At 38.3% G+C, this 21,400-nt stretch overlaps 2 protein-coding genes and 1 long non-coding RNA gene across 4 annotated transcripts in view; 2 read left to right on the top strand and 1 right to left on the bottom strand.

Moving 5' to 3' along the window:
* Positions 1 to 26: 26 nt before the first annotated feature.
* Positions 27 to 2,158, bottom strand: rps19bp1 (ribosomal protein S19 binding protein 1). Its single transcript, XM_008431398.2, has 4 exons — positions 1,964 to 2,158; positions 1,434 to 1,601; positions 1,121 to 1,218; positions 27 to 727 (listed from the first exon to the last, which is right to left on the bottom strand). Exons 1-4 carry the CDS (start codon positions 2,016 to 2,018, stop codon positions 578 to 580), a joined length of 471 nt encoding a protein of 156 aa, XP_008429620.1. The 5' UTR covers positions 2,019 to 2,158; the 3' UTR covers positions 27 to 577.
* Positions 2,159 to 2,227: 69 nt separating this feature from the next.
* On the top strand, positions 2,228 to 7,433 carry LOC103477896 (3-mercaptopyruvate sulfurtransferase). The gene is given in 3 exon segments (XM_008431275.2): positions 2,228 to 2,447; positions 2,449 to 3,175; positions 6,700 to 7,433. Coding segments are annotated over 3 exon segments (1,062 nt in total). The 5' UTR covers positions 2,228 to 2,411; the 3' UTR covers positions 6,999 to 7,433.
* Positions 7,434 to 8,664: 1,231 nt separating this feature from the next.
* The window catches only part of LOC103478029 (uncharacterized), a 14,472-nt gene continuing 1,736 nt past the window's right edge, over positions 8,665 to 21,400 (top strand). Inside the window, exons 1-2 of one of the 2 annotated variants that reach the window (XR_535738.2) lie at positions 8,665 to 9,445; positions 20,040 to 20,098. This is a non-coding gene — a long non-coding RNA (uncharacterized LOC103478029). Of the gene's footprint in view, positions 9,446 to 13,498; positions 14,165 to 20,039; positions 20,099 to 21,400 lie in introns of those variants that run through there. The other variant, XR_535740.2, reaches the window with a different exon arrangement.

Genomic DNA, 21,400 nt, shown 5'->3' with positions numbered 1-21,400 from the left:
AATTTGATGTCCAGTAAAATATGCTGATAGACCCTAGACATGACAGCAACAACTCAGTTTTTATCACTCAAAAATATATATTAAGCTTTTTTATACGTATCAAGAATCGGGTTTAAAACAAAAGAAAAACGGGAACAAAAATTCCACCTTTTTCAAATCCCAATATGACCTCAATTGCAGCAGGATTTGTATCTTCGGGCAGAAGTGAAAGTGCAACACGAAGAGGGGAGGTTACAGTAGAAATAGTGCAATACTTCACACTGTAACATTGTGTCAAGTATTTGAACTCAAACATGATTTCTTTTCTTCATCATTTTTTAATTAGAAAAACATAACGTGCACAAATCATCCATGACTGTTTTCCACAGTAAGTTTTGAAATATCTGATAAACCTGCACACTCCACTTCTAAATACTTTGTATTTCCTGTTTCGGTAATAAAGTATTTCTGTGGAGTGCAGTGGAACTAAATTCTACTACAGTCTCGCTGAAAAATCCACTTTGATCCACACATCACAGTCCGGGCTGCTTCCTCTGTGGTTTGCGTCCTTTTTTTATGTTTCCCCTCAGAGTTGGTGTCATTTCTTTTCCTCCACAGTTCTGCCAAAGTATTCCCTCTGGAACTGCTGGAACTCCTCCTCCGTGAACAACGACTGAGCCTCCCTGGACTTTATCACTGGTTTGTCCGGGCGATTTCTTGACTGCCTCCCTCTACTGTGCCCCAAAATCTGAGTCACACCAAGAAAAGGAAAAAAGAAGCAATCGTGTGCGCAGTCATCAAATATCATGGTTTCTTATTTGTGTGAAAGAATACTGAAAACACTAACAGTATGGCTTTGATTTATTGTGCATTTCTTAAATTTTCTTAGAAAGTGCCTTACAATGACATTAGTTTTAAATTTTTCAATAAATAATTATTCATTTTTCAATAAATAAACTAAGCTGAAGAAATAATAAAGGAATCAGCGTCTGACTTAATTGGCCATAAACATGATTTTCAGGACCTGAACGATCCCTCTGATATTTCAGCATCGTTTGGTTAATTTTTGTTTATGTGTATTTTTTTTGTGAATATTACTAAAAGCTAGCATATTGATAAGTGAGAAATAACTCATCTTTACCTTCTTTGTATCAGAGGCTTCTGCTTTGCCTGCCGTTTCCAAAAAGTACTTCAGATTGGCGTCCAGGTGGCTCTTTCGTTGTTTTTTCCTAAAATCCTCTGCAAGAATACAACATAAAAAGATAATAATTTAAACCACTTCTTTTTACATAGTGCCATAAAGATATGATGGATATAGAATATAAGTAGCCAAGACCATTCTTTTCTCCAGGGTGTTTGAGACACATCTGACCAGCTGTGTAACTTACAACAACTAATCTTGATTCTGAACACAAATAGTTAATATCGACTGAAGTACGAAAGTAGGTTCTGACCCACTGCTGATCTGATCCGCTTGTCTTTGACTGTGGCCTTGCTTTTCCCCGGCCCGAGGCGACCCTGCAGCCTCTTGACCTGTTTGGTGACCCCCTGCCGGTTGGTGCTGACCAGATCCATCACTGCGGCCGAACTGGGGGTCTGCTTCTTCTTCACTTGACTGATGTCTGGAAGAAGCCACGGAAATGTCAGATTAGGATGGAACATGTCCTCAATGTTACTAAGATGATTTAGTTCCTGGTTTGTTGGTTTTATTTATTAACGACAGCCGGAACAAACTATTCTGAAAGCATCGTGCTTTTGTCAAATACTCCACTGACTGCCCAACAGTTCAAAACACACTTTCAAAAAGGTTTTATTACTGACTGAATACTGAATGTTTAGTTTGTCATAAAAAAACATTCAAATAAACTTTCAAACATTATTTAAAACTTAATTTCACCTAGAGCAAATTTAAAATCAGCTCTTAGCCTTAATTTAGCTCCACTGCTAATGTTAGCATCGTGACAAGCTAACAGGCTAAACTGACCTTTAATATCATCATTCAGCAGCTCCAGGCCTCTCCTGATCAATGACGCTGACATCTCCGCTTAAGAATGTCTGATTTGTTGCACCGCATTAAAACTACATCTAAAGTAACCTACTTTAGAACTACCAAACAAACATGTGTCCGTCAGCTTCCTCGTGTGTGCTCACTGAAAGCAGCTCTCCGCACAACAGCTTATAAGCAATTAGTTCCTACCCAACAATAACAATCGCAACCATGCTAGCATAAAGTAAAACTACTACTACTGCTATTACTACTAATAATAATATACTATCTCTTTTATGCTGGTCTTTATTACTAAATAATAATATTAAATAATACACAATAAATACAAACAAGGCAAGCATTGTGGGAAGATAATTTCCGAACTTTTAAAAAATGTGTTTAGGTAAAATTTTGCTAATAAGCTTTTCTTAAAAATCAATGTTTTATGTGTTTTGATAGAAACTGCTTCAGGGTAAATTTGGACTTTGGATAGTGAACAGAAGGCTGACACGCGTTCTTCTCTCCGCTGATTTTACCTTTACACCTACTGCAGTGTTCAACCCCCGGCAGAGGTCCGACTCCATACCCAACCAGACACAAGTGGCTCACTCTCCTCTGCGGGACCGACCATGGCGCTTCAAGCTCGAGCTCTGGTCAGCACTAAATGGCTCGCGGACGCAATAACGACTCGGGGGAAAATGCGCGTCTTGGACAGCTCCTGGTATTTGCCCAAAATGGGGAGAAACGCCAAAAGGGAGTTCAAAGCGAGGCACATCCCCGGCGCCGCGTTCTTCGACATAGACCAGTGCTGCGATAAAACCTCCCCCCTGGACCACATGCTGCCGTCGGAGAAAGTTTTCGCAGATTACGTTGGAAATTTGGGGATAGAAAACGACACACACGTCGTGATATACGACCGCAGCGACTTCGGTGCGTTCTCGGCGCCCCGCGTTTGGTGGATGTTCAGGCTGTTCGGGCATAACGCGGTGTCTCTGCTGAACGGGGGGTTCAGGAACTGGGAACTGGAGGGTCGACCGGTTAGCGACAAGTATGTCAGACMCTCTCCCACCGAGTTCAAGGCGTCCATAAAGCGCTCCTGGATTAAAACCTATGACGACCTGCTGAATAACCTGGACACCAAAGAGTTCCAGGTGGTGGATGCCAGGTCCGCCGGAAGATTCAGAGGAGTGGACCCTGAACCCAGAGACAGTGAGTGTAACATGATCCCCCAAATAACTTTCAACTCTGAGTTGTAAAGTGCCAAAGTGACTGTGACCTTCACAGCCACCTTGGCACCTCAAGACTGAAAGTAATCTCCACGCAACTCTTCATCCAGTTTTTCAGCTACAGTATTCAACTTTTAGGATGTTATTATCATAAAATCACTTCCTCCCAATAACCAACCAATGTAAATCAGACACTTGTTTTGTTTTGTGTACGTTTACTAAACGTACACAAAACTTGCTCTGCAGAAACGTGCAGAGCAAGTTTTTTTTTTTCTTTCCTTTTTGGGGGTGAGGAGAGTAAAAATCTTATAATGTGAACTAAAGGCTTGGGCATTTGTTCAACTTTCTGCATGGCATGGTGAAGTAAGGCAAGGTGGAGGCAGCAGCATCCTGTGGAGATGCCTTTCTTCACCACAGAGTTGAAATGAGCAAAGTTAAAGATGCAGTAACTTTTATTTTAAAAAAAAGTTTTACATATTTATTTAAACTGTCACCATGTTGTGATAATATGAGGTGGATAATCTGTGAAAAGGTCAATCTCCTCTCTGATTATTACTTTTATGCAAAAAACAATGACGTAAACGCTGAGAGAGGCGTAACCCATAAGATGTGTAGCTGTTGCAGAACGTTGACTCTCAGGGGTCAAACATAAATTCTCACTGTGCTTTTCAAATGTTTGTTCTGTAAAACATTTAGAAATAATTTTAAACTGTGCATCATTTCACAACTCTGCAATGCTTCGTGTTGGTGTATCCACACACAATCAAAATAAAGCAGATGGAAAGTTGTGTTAATAAATTGCGAAACATTAGAAAAGTTTAGGAACTTTGAGTTAGCATTTCTAAAAATGTTAAATTTGTTTTTTTTTTTTGTTGAAATTCAACATTTTAGTGACTTCTTCATATGAATTAAAAAGAGCTTTGGAAGAATTAAGAGGATAAAAGTATTGTGTTACCTTTGGTAAAATTTGCATAGGCTTACGTGTGGATTGTCAGACAGCTGCTCATGACGTTTCCAGTAAACAAATATGCTGAGTCAGACTGACTCGACACATACAGTTACAATGCAGTGGACTTTCTTAAAATGATGGCTTTAGTTATATAAATTTGTACTAATTATGATAATGAAGTGATTTTATGAATCTTAGTAAGAAGATGGCATTGGCCATGTTGACGCTACCTGTGTTTAGGGAGATGTGTTGGTTTTCAGTCCTCTGGGTGGAAGTTGAGTGATCACTCTAAAGGTTTTTGTTTCATACAAGGTACACCAGGAGCTGGATAAAGTTTTGAGTTTTAGGATACGTCACTTAAAATGCTTTCTAATGCAAAAAGACCTTAAATTACACCATCAGATGGAATGTTTTGCAAGGTCAAAATGAGGAAATCCCTAAAAAAAACTATGTCAGTGTTTGACTGAGTCCAACAGGTATCGTAATCAACATAAAAACATTAGACCAGTGCATTTCTTTGAGATAATGGAATGGAAGAAATAAAACACTAACCTGCAACATGCAGGTGCAGAACTGGGTTGCAGTTGGTATCGTGAAGTATTGACCAAGAGCCTTCTGCGTATCCGGTGTGACTTCGTATGAATTAAGAAAGGCTTGCGTCACTTGCTGTTAAATTTCATCTGAAAAGTGAGAAATTATAAGTGAAAAAAAAAAAAATAAGGAGGAAATGACTGAGTCAGATCTGTCCTCTTTCTAGTTAACTTAACTGAAATGTGCTTAATACGATGTTCATGTTAAAACTTAAATCACTTTAAGTACCATGGTACTTTAAAAATTAGTGGGGGTTTCCACAAACTGTTTTTAGAAACGGACAAGAATGAACACGGAGGACTGGTGCACATTTACTTAATGTATTAACTGTCTGGGTGCCGTGGTGGGGCAGGGGTTACACACAACCTACATATGGAGGCCTTAGTCCTCAACGTGGCTGTTGCAGGTTCGATTCCCGGCCTGGTGACCTTTGCCGCATGTCTTCCCCTTCTCTCATTACCCTCTTTCCTGTCTATTCACTATCAAATAAAGGCCACTAGAGCCAATAAAACCTTAAAAAATGTATCAACTGTCTAGTGTATTCATTAAAATGACTGGTAATTGTTATTTAGTTGCCTGTTCACAATTAAACCTTCACAATTGAGCTGCAGTCATACTCGTAATTGTAACATCGTTGTGTTCGATATGAAAATCACAAAAGGCTGCAGTTTTTTAAAGGCTGTTATATATCAAGTGCTAAAGGTTCTCACTCTGGATGCTAATCACATAATTGGCTAATTGGATGGACTCTAATCACACCTGGTGTAGATTAWAGTGTCTGAGGTGTTGAAGTTCAACAACAGTGGTAGAGAAGAAAGCAAAGAGGAGGACGAATGTGAGATGTTTGACAGTAATAGTCATGTGGGGAAAAAAAGCATACACTCCTAAAAAATGATCATATATTAATGAATAATTGTCCTTTAGTTATTTTTGGGAAATAATCTGATGRAAATGCAAACAAGTGACCAAAGTTAACCTTCTCTTAAAATACTTTTAGCGAGGCGCTTCTAGCAGCTGCTGGTTTGTGTAAAAATGTTCGCCCCACTTTGAGATTCCTCTTCCTGTAATGTTGTATTTGGTTTACGTCTCTGGGGTTCAGATCATTCAGTTTCTCACTCTTCTGTACAACAGACATTATTCTAAGATTTAACTAGTGTTTTTTCTCAAGCCTTTTAGATCATGGTTACACAATGATTCTACAGAAATATCACTGATTTGGTGGRGCTACTTTAGAAACATTTGCAAGGAWTTTTTGCAATATTTTCTCCTCATTAAATACCTTCCAAAATCTACAGGTAGAAAACAAAAATACGAGAAAAAGATTCAACATCTTTTTTCCTTAAATAGTTCAAATTGCTCAATTTTTGTCACTCCACATTATCAACCACGGACTGTAACTTGAACTTTCTTGTAAAAGAAAAGTCAACACTGTGTCAGTAGTGTTGTAGAAGTTAGAAATGCTGCCACCTGCAGGTGGGAGTTAGGAGTCACTTAAACCCAATATTATTGRCTATCTTCGTGAAAACCCCCAGCCCCCTCAATTGTGTATTAACACAAAAAAATGCAGGGATCTGTTGATTTTGCTTGAATTCCACAAACTGTAGGTGGGAGTTAGCCGTCACTTAAGCCCAATGTTATTCACTTTTTTTGCAAAAAAAAAAAATCTATTATGAAAAATGCAGGGATCTGTTGCCTTTGTGTGAATTCTGCAAACACAGAATTGCAAAAAAATGTTGTTGCTCTTGCAGTTCAGATGTTTCAGTTCATGTTTTTGTCTCCAAGTGTTATGAGTGTTTGTGAAAATAGATACCCTCATGGAAAGTTRAAACAGGGAAGTTAGCAGTGTACTCAAAATACAACTGTGTTTTCTGTCTTTTTAAATGTCATAAACTGCCTCGTTAGCTCTTGGGAACTGTCTCAAATCAATAAACAATTCCATAATTATCTCTCTCCTTCCTGTTTCACAGACACAGAGCCCGGCCACATCCCTGGTTCCGCCAGCATTCCTTTTCAGTCCTGCCTGTCCGAGTCCGGACACTTCCTGCCCAAGGAGAACCTCCGGGAGCTCTTYGTCCGAGCCGGAGTGGACCTCAGCCGCTCCGTGTGCGTGTCGTGCGGYTCCGGCGTGACGGCGTGCGTCCTGGCGCTGGCGGCATATGAGTGTGGACACCCGGAGGTGTCCGTGTACGACGGCGCGTGGTCGGAGTGGTACACCCGTGCCGTTCCCGAGCACGTCATATCCGAAGGCCGGGGGAAGCATTTGTGATCGGCYGAGAAGACGTAGCGCGGGACTAGATGACGAAAACCTCGTTCAGCACCTCAAGTTACAAAGTTACAGCCAGCCGTGGATCTGGCATGGAAAGAAGCAGATTTCAATTTCTAGTTTAAAGTTACAAAGAAGGTTTTTCATCGGCTCTTAAACTGACACTACGCCACCTCCACCTTTATTTAATCCATGAGTACACAGAAGTATTTACCCATGGATGATTCATCTCAGATAACTACATCCTGTTTTTGTTCATCTTGTGCAAAGATGATAGCACATGTTTTATTGTAACGTATATCCAAAAGTGGAACAGATACTTTTCATCCAATGTGTGTACTAGTAAAGACAAAGCAACATATGAACACTAAAATTTTTTACTCAGTATGTTTACAGTTGGAAAGGTCATTTTTAAAATAAAGTATGTGTTTGCTTTAAGCCGTCTCCTCTGGGTGTTCAACACTGAATGCGTGTTTGAATGTTAACCACTGCGACCTTTGGCCCCGTAGAAAACACACAGCACTGATCCAGAGTTTAGTTTGCATCATTTGCTAAAACGATGAGCTGAGTCAATGGACTTCTGACCTATGACCTGTACTTTCTAAATGCTGTTTTGTGCACATTATGACATTCTGATCATGGAGCATATTTTCCAGTAAGAATTATGCTCAGTGCACATAAAGAAAAAAATAAACCATCATTCACACTGCAAATCCAAAATTCTCCTTTAAACCAGTTACAGCTTTGCTAAAAATAACCTTTAACCTGGTCTTATGCGKAGTTATGTATTTCTATGTATTTAGGTTTTTGGGTAGCTTCAAGGTTTGATCTTTATTTTACAATTTGCACACACACTCAGTGTGAAATTCCTTTGCACAGCTTAAGATGAATAAAGAAGAAAATAACTCAAAATATGGAACTCCCATGCTGTCAATATTGTGTGTTGTCAATATATATAGAATACTTTTAACATATTTAATTCTAGGGGTGAGCAATATTAAGAAAATATGTGATATTGTATAATTACTGGTGAACTGGTGAAAGATGTGACTTACAATAAAAAATATAAACAAGCGATAGAAAAGTATTTCTGCTTTGGTTTCATGGCAAACATGGACCCCAGATAATGAATCTCTCTGGCTACAGGAGAAGAGAAATGAATGTTTTGTTTGTCTGAGCCAGGCCATTAGATCTTTCCGGAACCTAATTTAAATCCTCAAAAAGGTTCTAAAATAAAGCCGCTGTTATGTTTAGCCCCTTAAGCATAATGGAAAGACAAGACTTGGTAAATACAAGACGTACAGCGTTTTGTATCGATTCCTTATTTGGGCGGGGCTTCCTTATTTGGCTCCAACAGTTGAACAGAACAGTTGTTCTGTTCAACTGTTGGACTCGTTTTTTGAGTCATCGTTCACAGCTCATCCTACAGGACGAGTCAGGGACAYGTCATCTTGTCAGACGACACAACCAATAAAAATAAACTAAATATGCTATTTTAACAAATTTCACTGAAATCAGAATAACACAAAAGCTCGAATAACTGTCCCTGCCGCCAGTTTGACGCCACGAAGCTAACAGGACATTAACAGCATCCATCGCTATGAGGGGAGAAGAGCCGAGCCGTTAATATCGATCCGATATTTGGAAGTGTGGCCAACATGGACTGAATGACTTCATCCACTTCCTCCGCTGCCATGGCCATGAAACTACAGACTGCAGATCTAAAACTGCACAGAAAATCAACATCATCGTTCACAACTTGTCYTTCTGTTCGCTGATTGACCCGCTTGAAATTCTACTGGAGAAATCCGCTTGATTTGAACGAACAACGCCCATCGTTTGTTCACTGCAGGGAGGTGAGAATCCACAGGAAATGCATTCGAAGGCTGGTAGGGGAAGGAAGCAGTAGAAAGTCTGTGAAAGATCGGAGTTAAAGTCATATGCTCTACAATGAAGAAAAATTCAGTGAATTTCTGTGGACATTTGGTAAAAATATTCTGGATTTAATTAGTGACAGACTCTCATCTGTTCTTTTTTTTTTTTTGCCTCAAAGGCAACTTCCTTCACAGATTTTATTGTAGTCACATGAGAGGAGGCTACTTACAGCCTAGTGCTGCAGTCATAAGTTTAAGATATATTTTAAGATCTGCACCATTTTATTTTACTGGGAAACAAACATAAAMATTTGCCTCAGTCATTCTTTTGYTGCATCGTACTTCTAAAGCATTAAGGTTATTTTCCACATTGGTTCAGATTAAAAAACCCACTTCATTAAATAGTCACAAGCAAGCGTGTGGGTGGGTTCCTCTTCCTTTTTGGTTGCTTCCACAGTTAGGAGTCAGTAGTCTACGCTTAGAACTTTAGTAACCTCTAAGGCTGATGGAGCTACAGATACCAGCAGGGCCATGAAGCCGTCATGTTCTAAGGAGCAGCTGTTCCCTCTGTACCAGGTGAGTATCACTTTCYGATTAATATACATTCATCTTGGCTTGAGCACTTGTATAAGTTCAACTGATTGGGATCCATCCGCTTCGTCCATTTTGTCCTACACAAACCGATCTATCCTCACAGAAGGTGGGTAAAATGATCAAAAGGTCTTTAAACAACTGGATGAAAGTTCAAGACGTGAAACAGGACCAGAGAGATAACTYATTGTTGGGTCTATGACCTGCTAGTTGCTCTTTGACAATCAGCTCWTTGGTGATAAAACAGTATTTGTAGCATTATGCTAGTAAAAATGCCTTAAAGATCCTATTTCTGTTTTGCTAAAGCTACAGTTAAATGGAATTTAATGGGGGCAATGTTATGCGATTTCCAGCTTCAGAATAGTAAATGTTAACTTCAGTTGTTCTAAAAATGCTGAATATATGACTTAAAAACAATTGGACCTCATAATTTATTTATGTTTTTTAATTGGGCAGCTCTCTTTAAAAACCTTTTAAAACATTTTACCGTCGTTGCACTAAAAAGTAGCTGTATAATGAAATAATTATTGGGAAATCTTTAAAAAGATAGTCATAGTCAGCTGTGACACAGAGTTTTTCTTTGAATCCCATTTCCTGAGTGCAGAATACTTCCTCTTGCCTTTTCTGACAGTTTTTATTATCACTTAGCTTAACTACAGCATTTTGTGTGTTTACYTATTATTTTAATAATAAATCCCACAGGAAATCATATAATTTTAGATTGACATTATTTTGATTGAGTTCTTTGGATAGCTGTGGTGTAATTGTAACACTGTCCACATGGGGGCAGCAATGTTTGACCAAACAGAGAAGGATCCAGACTGTTTCAATACACATATTTACTATTAGAGTCTCGTCAAGGTGTGTAAGGTTGTTTTAATCTTTTAAAACATCACAGTATTTCTTTGTTTTGTTAAAGGCAAACAAAACAGTTGCAACTGGGGCAAAGGGGAACTGTCACTAAGTAAAAGACAACATGCAGGAAAATACAGATGTGAAAGTTCGGCAGATTTTCTGTGGCTTAACAGAAAGCTGAAGTTGAACACATTTTGGTATTTCAGAAACAGAAGCATCATGTTTTCCAAGTTTTTCTTACAAGCACTGACTCGTTCCAAACTCTGCAACTTTTAGGTTGGTTTTATGCATCGCAGTCAGAAGTTTGACTTGGTATTTTTAACATTTTMAAAAGAATAAGCAAACAATATTATGGAGGTCGCCATGACATCATGCCTGAGCATGATGTCATGCTCAGGCATGACAACCCATTCGCTAAACGCGAATGGGTTGTCATTTGGTGTCCTACGAGTTATTCTAGAGTTACAATATGTTTTCTTGTTGGTCTGCTTTATTATTGTATGAACAACTGAAACCGGATGTTTTACACAAATCTTTTCTTTTTCTCTGATGTTAATTTATGCTTCTCCTGGTTTTGGTCAACTGGGATTAACAAAATTACTTTGTGATGACAAAGAAATCACATCTTTGGACTGGTCGCCAGTCCACTTTTGAATATGTTTTAAAATAACTTCTTACACGTTAAAAGCTAGATTAAAGTTTTAAAGTGCACTCGTAGATGTTACATTTTGGAGCAATGCATTGTGGTCTGAAAAAGTAAGATTGAAGTGTTTGGCCATTATTAGCATTATTACATTTGGAASAATAAGAGGGAAACTTCACCAGTCTTCTCTGTGACTTATGGGAATTCCAGCATCATGTTTATGGGAGTTTTGCAGCAGGAGGGACTGGTGCACTTCTTAAAACTGTTGATATCACGATGAAGAAAAATRCTGTTTCAAAGCCAGTGAAGCCAGTCAGTCTAGGTCAAAAAACATTTGATCTGAGTCATACAATTTAAAATGTGCTTCYAAATWTATTTGTACATCTCTGAATTCAAAGAGTTTTAAGAAAATGAATCATAATTACATCAACCTTAACTGTATGTCAACAGGAAGGCTTTAGTCTCATTTAATATTTGTGAGGTAAAAAAAAAAAGGGTTATGCATGTTTTTATACAATGTAAGAAATCATCTGAGCACTAATATGTAGATCTAAATAAATATTCTCGAAGTCAATAGCTTACTCACACCACATGAAAACACACACAACCTTCTTTTMCTTCGTTAGTCGTTCTTTCTAGAAAAACAAAACCTGCCTCAGCAAAACAAAAAAGGAGGAAAAGAAAGAAGATCCCAAAAAGAGCTGAGGCAAAGGTCAGGTCCATTATACCAKCAGGACTGATTGAGTCTCCATCTGTAAAAAAAACAAAACAAAACAAAACCCCACCCCAGAAAACAGAGATAAAATGCTAAAAATCACAATCCACTGTGGTTTTCAGGCTCTTCCGTGTTCATCAGGTCAGGTGGAGGAGCGAATGTTCAACAGTTTCATTAACGCAGCCTGAGACTGGGTGACATGTTGGCTGYGGTGCTGCTACGTTTTATTATGTTGTATATATGAAGGCTTTGCAACTTTATACATTTGCTTTGTTGATACCTTAAAATTAATTATGGGACAGATGAATATGACGCAACTTCTGCAGTCCATTAAAGTCTTTGAGATGTTGTAATGCAAATAGTGYGCCTTAATAATTTATGCAAATTCTGAATTTAGACATATTCACTGCTATATTTAAAATGAAATAAAAAAAGCAAATATGTCAGATCTTTTCAATTCTGTATAAATTATTTTAATTATTTTTTAAAATTATACTTTTAATTTAAAGCTGAAATTCTTAAAGCGTTTTGTTGACATTCTGCTTTGAGGTCTGTCTGTGTTCTGTGGGAATTTAAGCGCTCTTGGGCTCCCCCTGCTGGAATCATGGGCTTATGTCACTGTAAGACATGTTATCAGAAAACAATTACCAGAAAAGTTATGATTTGTCAAATGGAGTCACAATTTACAAAAATAAATAAATAAATAAAAATAGTAATTTTTATTCTTTCATATAATTCTTATTTCTCAAGCAGAATCCTCTCACTCTTGCAGATTCTGCTTACAATATTGAGGCAAATGTTAAAAGAATARTGTTCTTAGTAAGTAACATTCAAAGCATAGACCAGGATGTGCTTATTGAAAACACTTTGATGGATGATYTGTCTGTAATTATCACAGATTTAGTTTTCTTTGCCTCTCCTGAATATTTAAACCAAGAGTTTTAAAACTCTTTAAAATTCTACAGCAATGAAGAAATTGGTCTCTCAGAACTGAAATCATCRCCACTGCTGCATTTCCATTGAGCATATAATTTGATGTTTCGAAATTAAATTCACTTAATGGTAACATGCCAATTACAAAATAGCTCTCCTTTCTCCCTAAAAGGTTTTGGCGCTAGGACGAGGTGGTTGTTTTTTGGTCATACCAAATTTGGTTTATTTCGCAATGAAAACACTTTCTTCGCATCATGAGTCACATGATCAACAACCGGATGTTGCCTCTGTTGCAAACCATGAAGAAAAAGATGACAGGAAGTAGCTGGGAGGATCGTGGCGCGGTACGTTTGTTTTTTCACAACATTAAAGGAATAGCAGCGGCRTTTCCAACTTTGTCTGTATTCTGCTATTGTTGAAACATCACAATTTCTCAAGTGCAGTTTATCCATTACATAAGAAACGCAAATATAATCACACGTGAATAAATTTATGTAGACGATAATTCATTAAAAATCATGCCGCGTTATCAYCCTCCAACTACTTCCTGTCGTCTTCTTTTTTGTGGTTTACRCAARTGTCAACATCCGATTGATGATCATGTGACTTGTGGGATGCGAAAAAAAGAGTTTCCATTACAGTTTTGCAAATTAAACCAATTTCGACACCAACAAAAAACCCACGTCATGYTAGCGCCAAAACCTTTCATTGAAAACCAAGGTTTTTTTTAATTTACAAAAAGTCTAATTGCACAATTATATGGTCAATGAAAACACAGCTACTGTGAACACAGGTCACAGGACAACATCACAATTTCAAATTAGTGTTTTTTTCAACATCAGGGGGATATCGACATYGTTTCACGTGCTTTTGCAATGGAAACGCAGCGACTGGTGACTGCGAAATATGGATTCAGTCTGATTACAAAATTATAGAGTTCCTTCTGAAATTGTGTAAAAACCTCTGAATGATCTTGAAGACTAATGTGTATTTACATAAACACAGTGGCTAATGTAAATTTGATAAAAGGTTAAACTATATTATTACACTGATCTAATTCAAGACAAAATGGGGGAGAAACTAAAAAAAAATGTTCTTTAAAATGTAATACTGGAAAGCAGGAGACAGGTCCTCACGAGAGTTTGATGACTATCTTTCAAGAGCATCTAATTCCTGGTTTGAGGGAAGAAGAAAAAAGAAAACTGCRTAAATYGTCACATGGTAAGCAAAACGCAGCAGTTTCCAAAAAGGCAGGTTCTACTTCCTTCAACTTAGAGATAAAGTGCTGTGAAAAAGGAAACGGAAAAAAAAAAGAGCAAAACAAAAGCTTGGGGTTTTCACCCTGACGTTTCGTATTGCAGATCACACAGTTACTATCAGCAAAACCACACGCCGCAGTCCAGCCACAGCTTTGTTGTCAGCTTTACGTACGTTTCCCCGTCGTCACTTTAGAGAGGGAGAACGAGAAACATGAAAACTACAGACTAGTCACTTTGAGTTCAGGAGGTACGAAGTAATCAGAAAAGCTCAGAACTCTCTACTGAACAGCGCCGCGCAGGTAGGCTGCTTTCCTGACTGATTTTGGTGAACAGGTATTGATTTTAAGCCATCGTTTTTTCACTACAAGTCTYGAATGACTCTGGCGAGAAGCTATGTCATCTCAGTCTTAATATCCTGATGTAGATGACGATAAAGTCGTGTGTTCGGAGAAAACAAAGCGGGTTTCATTGGTGTCTTTTTCGGCTGAGTGAGATAAAGCTGTCATATTGTGATAACAGCTTGACATTAAGCAATTGTGAAAGACTTTTTCTTTAGCTTTTGTTGTGTGTCTCTCTTGAAGTTGTTAAATAAAAAGRTATTTTAATGTGCTGATGAAACATCTCCATTTAAGCCACACGTGTGGTAAACCATGTGAGGTTTTTAAAAAAAGATTTCAGTCATGGTAAACGCTCACAAACATTTAATTCTTACCCTTTGACTGTGTTTTTATAGTAAAATTTWAAATTAAAAGAGAAAAGGGAARGTTTTTGTCTATTTGAAATGTGYGGTAAATGCAGGAAACGTGTGGAAAGTGCAACAAGATGGAGAAATGACGCTGACAAATGAGGAGGTGGGTAGAAGACAGCCAAACGTCACAGAGTATCCAAAGGTCATCTGCTCAAGGTGGTGACACGACCAGGTGTTGTTGTTTTTTTACTACTGGTGCAGTCAGGGGATTCAAATTATTATTGGGAAAGAACTAGTGAGGGATCGTTTTAAATCCAGCAACAAGCCCACACCTTTTTTCCACCGAGCCGTGCCACGCGGTCTGCTGCCGGGGTTTACATCGCTCACTCCCACATGTCACATCCTGCTGTCGAGCCAGCTTCTCCTTCCATCCACCCACTTTCATTCAGTTATGAAAAAAAGCCATAAATCATCATGTACAACCAGAAACGGAGGTAACAAAGTCTTTGTAAAGTCCTGGCTGAGGAAACTAGATAAGATGTGACTGATTTAAAAGGGAACTCAGCTCTGTTGAAATGCCAGGTTTTTGATGAGACCAGGGCCAGATTTGCAATGATGCGGGGCTCTGGGCTGGATCCAGTTTTRGTGCCCTGTCCTCTAAAAAATATGTTTTTTACTAATTCAAGAACTGTAATTTCTACTAATTACAGTTCATTAATAGGTAGTCATATACACCAACGTGTATGAACTGATTTAATGGTAGGTTTAATACGTTCCCTGTCCAACAGCTCCATGTTGTTCCTAAAGAAACAGCTAAATGTTATAATTTTCAAATATCTTGATATTGTTTTTATTTATAAAATCCCAAAATATTGAGATAACTCACCRGAAAACTTCAGTTTCAGTAATTGTACCATTTCTATATTTTCTATAAAYATTGGATAACTGTATTAACTCTTCCGTAGTGTACATATAATCTTGCGGACTTACTTTATACCCTTCTCCTGACTGATACCCTTGTTCAATGTGGTTACATTACCCATCGTAACCTCTCTGTGGACCAGAGCGAAAGTTAAATGATGTAAATGCCAAGATAATTATAGGACAACTGAACCTAACTTTAGTATTATCAGATTATCTGTAAGCAATGTGAGGCTTTTACCCCAGAAGGCTGGAACTAAAACTAAGGCTGTTTTCACACTGGACAGTCCGGTAGGCTGTTTGATTGGGGACCAAAATAGCAACATTTGTTACATTTTCAGCTGGTGTGGTTCGCATTCGCACAGTACTTTGTCAAATGAACCAAACCCTTTGAGAAATCGGTTCCCCCTCTTGCCTGTGGTGGCGCTGCACCGAGAACCACTGCTGAAAATGATACGCAAGCCTCTGAAGAAGACAWAAAGCGCAACGTCCTTCGCAAAATGTGAACAAAAATGTAATGGTGTCAGATTTTAGCGATTGCAGGATTTCTCCTCTGTCTTTGCTAAAAGACTGCGAGCCATTTCACCTGCTCTCACATTTGTTTTGGTTGTAGTTACCCAGAATGCCGTGCGCCTTAGACTGCTTCCTCCTTTTGGAGCGGTCTCCGGTCTGCTTGCGTCGCCACCAGAGTGGTGGCGGAGACCTAGGGTGTTAGGAGGACCAGAGTTCGATTGCGTAGTCACACCTCCACAAACGAGGGCTGGTGTGACACCCTGGGGGTGTGAATGCACCCCAATGGGTTCATTCACACCAGTCCTGCTTAGTCTGCTTTAATCAAACTATCAGGTGTGAAAACACCCTAATGTTCTTCAAAAAAGTCCTATATGAAGACCATGTACCCTTCTACACTGTTTTACTGCTAAACCGTACAGTTATTATTAAGGGAAGGAGAGTTTGGGAGTGATTTATAATGTTCTCTAGTTTTTTAGACCTGKAGTTTCAGAGGTATGTTCACTTTTGAGAGCCACTCCGTTTCATAAGAGGTGAACTGGTTCACTGTTTTTTGCAACGCCACCAAAATAGGCCACTCACTTGGCCTATTTTGTGCTCAAACACTYAACCTTTCTTCTTCCACTATACAGCTTTAGTGCAAAATACCAATCACCTTCATAGAATCTRCTTTTCCAAGAATACAAAAACAGTRAAATTTATCAGTAAAGAAAAGGACATGCCTCCGCCTATAGTTCAGCCAGAYGAAAGATTTGCACAATATCCCTTCTTTAAATGCCTCAGTTGACAATAAAAAAACAAAACCCTGCACTTTCTCTGTTAGATTTCAGTATTATTATAAGTTACCAGTCAATAAAAGTTATAGATCAGGACATGACCAAAAGGGTTTTTTCTTCGTTTATTTCTTGTCAGAAAACAAAAGTAGATTTCCGGGAAGAAAAATAGGTTAGGAAGTGGGTTTTTTTCTCTACTTTCTGTAGTTTGTGGTTGTTTTCTTGCTTAGGTCTCTATAAAAACAGAGTGAAAAAAAGAGAGTCTGCGTTTTCAGTTTTTCTGTTGGACCTGATCAGGGGAAGTCCAAATGTCAGAGGAAGACAGAAAGAGAGCATGAATGTAGTTTTTTTTTTTAAGCTATAGGCACAGTTTAAGTAGAGCCCTAACAAGTGAGATAAGACTGTTTTAATCTGATTATACTAATAAAAATGTTGTTTCCAAACATGTTACTGCTGTTTTGTACATGGGCTTTAAGGTTAACTGAAGTGAGTCACTCAAATTTCCAAATGTGACTCATTGTACAAAACTAGGCTGCCCTTAATCTCGTTCTGTGGCTTTAAAGCTTGTTGTGCAGAAGCCTAACTGATCTGGACGTGACGCTTTGGGCATGGTGTGTGACGTTTGGGCATTTTCAGCATGAAAGGTACAATGCTGAAAATGTTTGCAGCTTTTCAGTCAGTCCGTCCGTCCATACAGGCCTGAGTTCAAATAAGACTCAGTGTCTCAGCAGCAGAGTTATGTAGTATCATTACTTCAGCAACTTTAGAAATACTCTATTTCTACTATGCTGTACTTTTTTCTTTTACTTAAGTCATTTTATCATGAAGTATTGCTACTCTTACTTGAGAGTAACATTTCTGGATACTCTGCCCACGTTGACTAACTTTACAGAATGAAGAAGAAGGTTGTTTTAACTAAAAATCCACTCATGCCTGCAATTTTTCTTAAAGTTTCATGTTGAAAAAAAAATTGACTTGGAAAAATGTTCACATTTGCCTGATTTTGTTATTTTGTAATCATCTTACCTATAAGAATTATTTTCATTTTGGTCTTTAAAATACTTAAATTTCCAAAAAGCTTTACATTTTGGTCCATCTGATGACGTCATTTAACTTTTTCTTTTTTTAAGTTGCCTGTTTTACCAAATCTTTTTTTTATATCCTTACTTGAGTAATTTCTCAGATGGTTACTTTTTACTCTACCTCAGCAGTAAATGGTTGATAATTTATCTGCTTTCTGACGCTAATATAAACCAAAGGAAATCCCATTATTGAACTGTGGCCTACATTGTTATGGTCTAGTAATTTAAACAGGTTAGTGACATTTTTACACCAGAACCTTGTTCTACGCTTCACTTCATGCGAAGGCTCTCAGCCGTTGATAAACGTTTGCTTCCTGGTGGCATGGACTCTGTTGAAGTTTTGAACTTTACCCAGGCGCTAACATTTGGCTGTGACTTATATAATGTGCCAGTTGGACGCTGTAATGCAGATGCTAATGCTAATTCAATATTTGTAAGAGTGGCCAACAGGGACTGAAAGGCTTCGTTCACTTCCTCCGTTGCTAAAACTATGGGCAGACTATGATTCTGAAACGGCGTGGAAAATCGATGTCATCGTTCACAACTTCTTCTGTTTGCTCATAGAAATTCTGCTGGAGGAATCCAGGTCAACGGGAGAAATCCCAGACAAAGAAGTTAAGGGAGATGAGAATCAGGCAGAACTGAGTAGGAAGGAAATGAACAAGCTAGTTCATTATACCGTCAGTGTTTCAAATAATCTTTCTGTTCCAAACTGGAAAAAAAAAAAGATCTGAAAGAAGCAAAAATAAATCATAAAGAATCATTTTGACTTGGGATATTTTTGCACAAAAGCAAATAGCCGTTAGTTAAGGTAAAGGTTATTGGTGGTAGCTGTAGGTCACCAACCTGATCGGAAAATCTGACTAAAATAAAAGAGTGCAATTTCTTTCCAGAATAACCATTAAATATTACTAAATACTAAAATATCTACTTCTTCTTTTCTTGTTACTGATAACACACCAAAGCAAAAACTACACCCTTCACTTTTTTTAAATGTTGCCTCTTTTCGGTAAACTATATGACTTCTAAAGAAGTCCCACCGTCTAATCAGATTAAAATTGCTTACAGGGGTGGAGGTGTTGTTGAGCAGGATGTGCACCTGTCAGAAATAATGGAACATGTTCTGGTTTTTATAAAAAACACTTTGACCTTTTATTAAACCGCACAAACAGGTGACCGGAGAAGGTGAGAACGCCTGCACATGGAAATGAAAGAACACACACAGCGCTGTGCAGAAATAATTAGAATAATAGCACTGATTAAAAAAAAAAGAGGCAGTCATTAATTGTTCCATTTATTAGTTTGGGGAATAAAAAATATTGCGCCAAAGACATTCATGTTCTCTTGGGATTGCGTTATGACTGGTTAAAAAAAAAAAGTTTTTAAAAATGTCAGCATTAGCACTGACTGAGAATCGTCTCCAGCTGTTGCTCCTGTTGCTGTTGTTGTGCAGAGACGTTTGCAGGGGGGCTCTGGTGTGCTTCCTGGTCGCTTTGCATTAGACTGCAGGAACCGCAGACCACAAATCCTACGTGAACCCACACATGCATTTCTTTTCGTCCTGTTTGTGACTCACTTCGAATGCTCCTGAGATTCTGATGCAGAAGCTTGAGAGCGGCCATGTTCAGTTGGATTGTTTCAAACTGTTGATTGTTGGTCAACAATCGGGTAAAAGTGCGTAGCAGGAYGCGAAGGGGGTCGAGGTGGAGAGCGTGCCAAAATCTAATGCATGTTTTGTAATTTGAGATTTCGCATCAAGAATGTCACACACTGACTACATTCACAGCTTGTTTCTTCCTGTGTTCAGGTGCTACGGAGCCCCCTAGGGTACTGCGGAGTACCACTCTCTGTAACTGCAATATTTTCCTTTTGCGAGGGAACACAAAAKACATTTTTTCCCCATTCCCCCTTGGGGGCTCTGTAAGATCCACAGCAGGTGTTATTATAGAAAATCCCTGATCATCACAGGAAGAGACGAAGAGCAAAACACTTCTCTCGAAAATAGATTTCTTACCATTAGAGGATGTTATTTGAAATGCAGAAAGAATCGACTTAAAGTGAGAAAACACGCCTTTTGTTCATGAGGCAGCACTTCTCAGTAGTGATCTGGCACTAGTTCAGACGTTAGTTTCTGTGTTATCAGTTTATCTGTGATTTTTTTCATACTGAAAAAAAACCTTGTCTGACGTTCGTTTCGCAGCAGGTGGGAGGAAATAAATTGAGGAACTTGAAGAAGACGCTGAGCTGCTTCGCAGACAGGTAAGATGCTAAATGTTTCTCGTCTCCGTTCATGTTTATATTCTTCTTCTAAAAGAAAAGATGATTCATTACTTATTGCTGTCAGTTTTGAAAGGGGGATTACTTCCTATCATCAGAGAAAAACAAGCAGAACTAAACACTGATGATTCTGTGTGGCCTGCCACAACGAGTGGTTGAGGCAGGGGAGACTTTTTATTTTTAATTAAAGCAAAGTTATTACTGACAAATTAAAGTTTTCTGCAATATTAAGCGTAACACAAAGTATTTGACTTTAAGCAACCATGTTTTCTCCTTTCTCTTAAATTTTGTAGTAAATATCAACGGACTGAGAGCACAAATCTGCTTTTATTAATTATTTAATTAAACCTCGCTTGATACAGCAGGTGTTTTTAAAGAGACAGCGACGCAAATMCTGAGAACACGCAGAATCTTTTTCTTTATTTTTGGGTTTGAGTTCTTTTGARCCCAAAGGAATTAATTTGCAAACTCTTTCTTTTATTAATTTGGAAAAACTCTTTACGTTTTGCATCTACAGTGACTTAAGCTTCCATTTTCTATGAAAACAGAGTTATTTAATTGTTTAATTTGAGTTACTGCATGCTTAGCTTATTGTTGAGCAGTGTAAAATCAAATGCTGGAATTTTTTTTCGTAGTTTTAGAAAAAAAATAAAAATTCTGACTTCCCCATTTTGGCCCAAAAAGTTAGAACGCCACTGCGTTATGGGACGTTGGAAGTTCAGAAGTAGATTCAAACAGAGGCAAGACATCAAACACCTTTTTGTTATCAAAACAATTCTCATTAGCAAACTTTAAGAAGTTTAGAAATGACTTTCTGTCTTATTAATCTTATCTGCGGTTGGTTGGTGTGTGTGTGTGTGTGTGTGTGAAATCTGTACTCAGAAGAAGAAAAAAAGTCGTTCGACGCTCTTTCGCTGCAGGTGGGAGGAAATAACTTGAGGGATAAAAAGCAGACCTTTAACTTCTCGTCTCCACTCGGTGTTTTGCTCTTCTGAAAGGAAAAGGATCTATTACATGTTGTGAGGTGAAGAGAAAAGAGCCGACTTTCTGAAATGTGGGAGTACTTTCTTGTAGAGGACATGTTGTGATGAGATTTGCATACAAGACATTTCGTAGGAAATGTTTTACCAAAGATTTTTCGGTTAGAACATCTTAGTCTGTATACCTCTACACCCACATCTCCAGACACTGTGGGAGACTGTTTTCATTATTCAGCTGAGGAACAACAATTATTATTAAAACAGTCTCACCTTTTTACCACTTCTAGTACATTCTAAGTACTTT

The sequence above is a fragment of the Poecilia reticulata genome, linkage group LG1 (genome assembly GCF_000633615.1).
Source record: "Poecilia reticulata strain Guanapo linkage group LG1, Guppy_female_1.0+MT, whole genome shotgun sequence".
Lineage (NCBI taxonomy): Eukaryota > Metazoa > Chordata > Actinopteri > Cyprinodontiformes > Poeciliidae > Poecilia > Poecilia reticulata.
This window is presented reverse-complemented; position numbering and strand designations above follow the sequence as displayed.

Coding starts and splice junctions, on each gene's coding strand:
- rps19bp1 (XM_008431398.2), bottom strand. CDS start 2,018: ATGTCAGCGTCATTGATCAGGAGAGGCCTGGAGCTGCTGAATGATGAT. Junction 1,219..1,433: donor GCGGATCAGATCAGCAGTGG/GTCAGAACCTAC, acceptor GTATTCTTGCAG/AGGATTTTAGGAAAAAACAA. Junction 728..1,120: donor AAGCCTCTGATACAAAGAAG/GTAAAGATGAGT, acceptor GGTGTGACTCAG/ATTTTGGGGCACAGTAGAGG.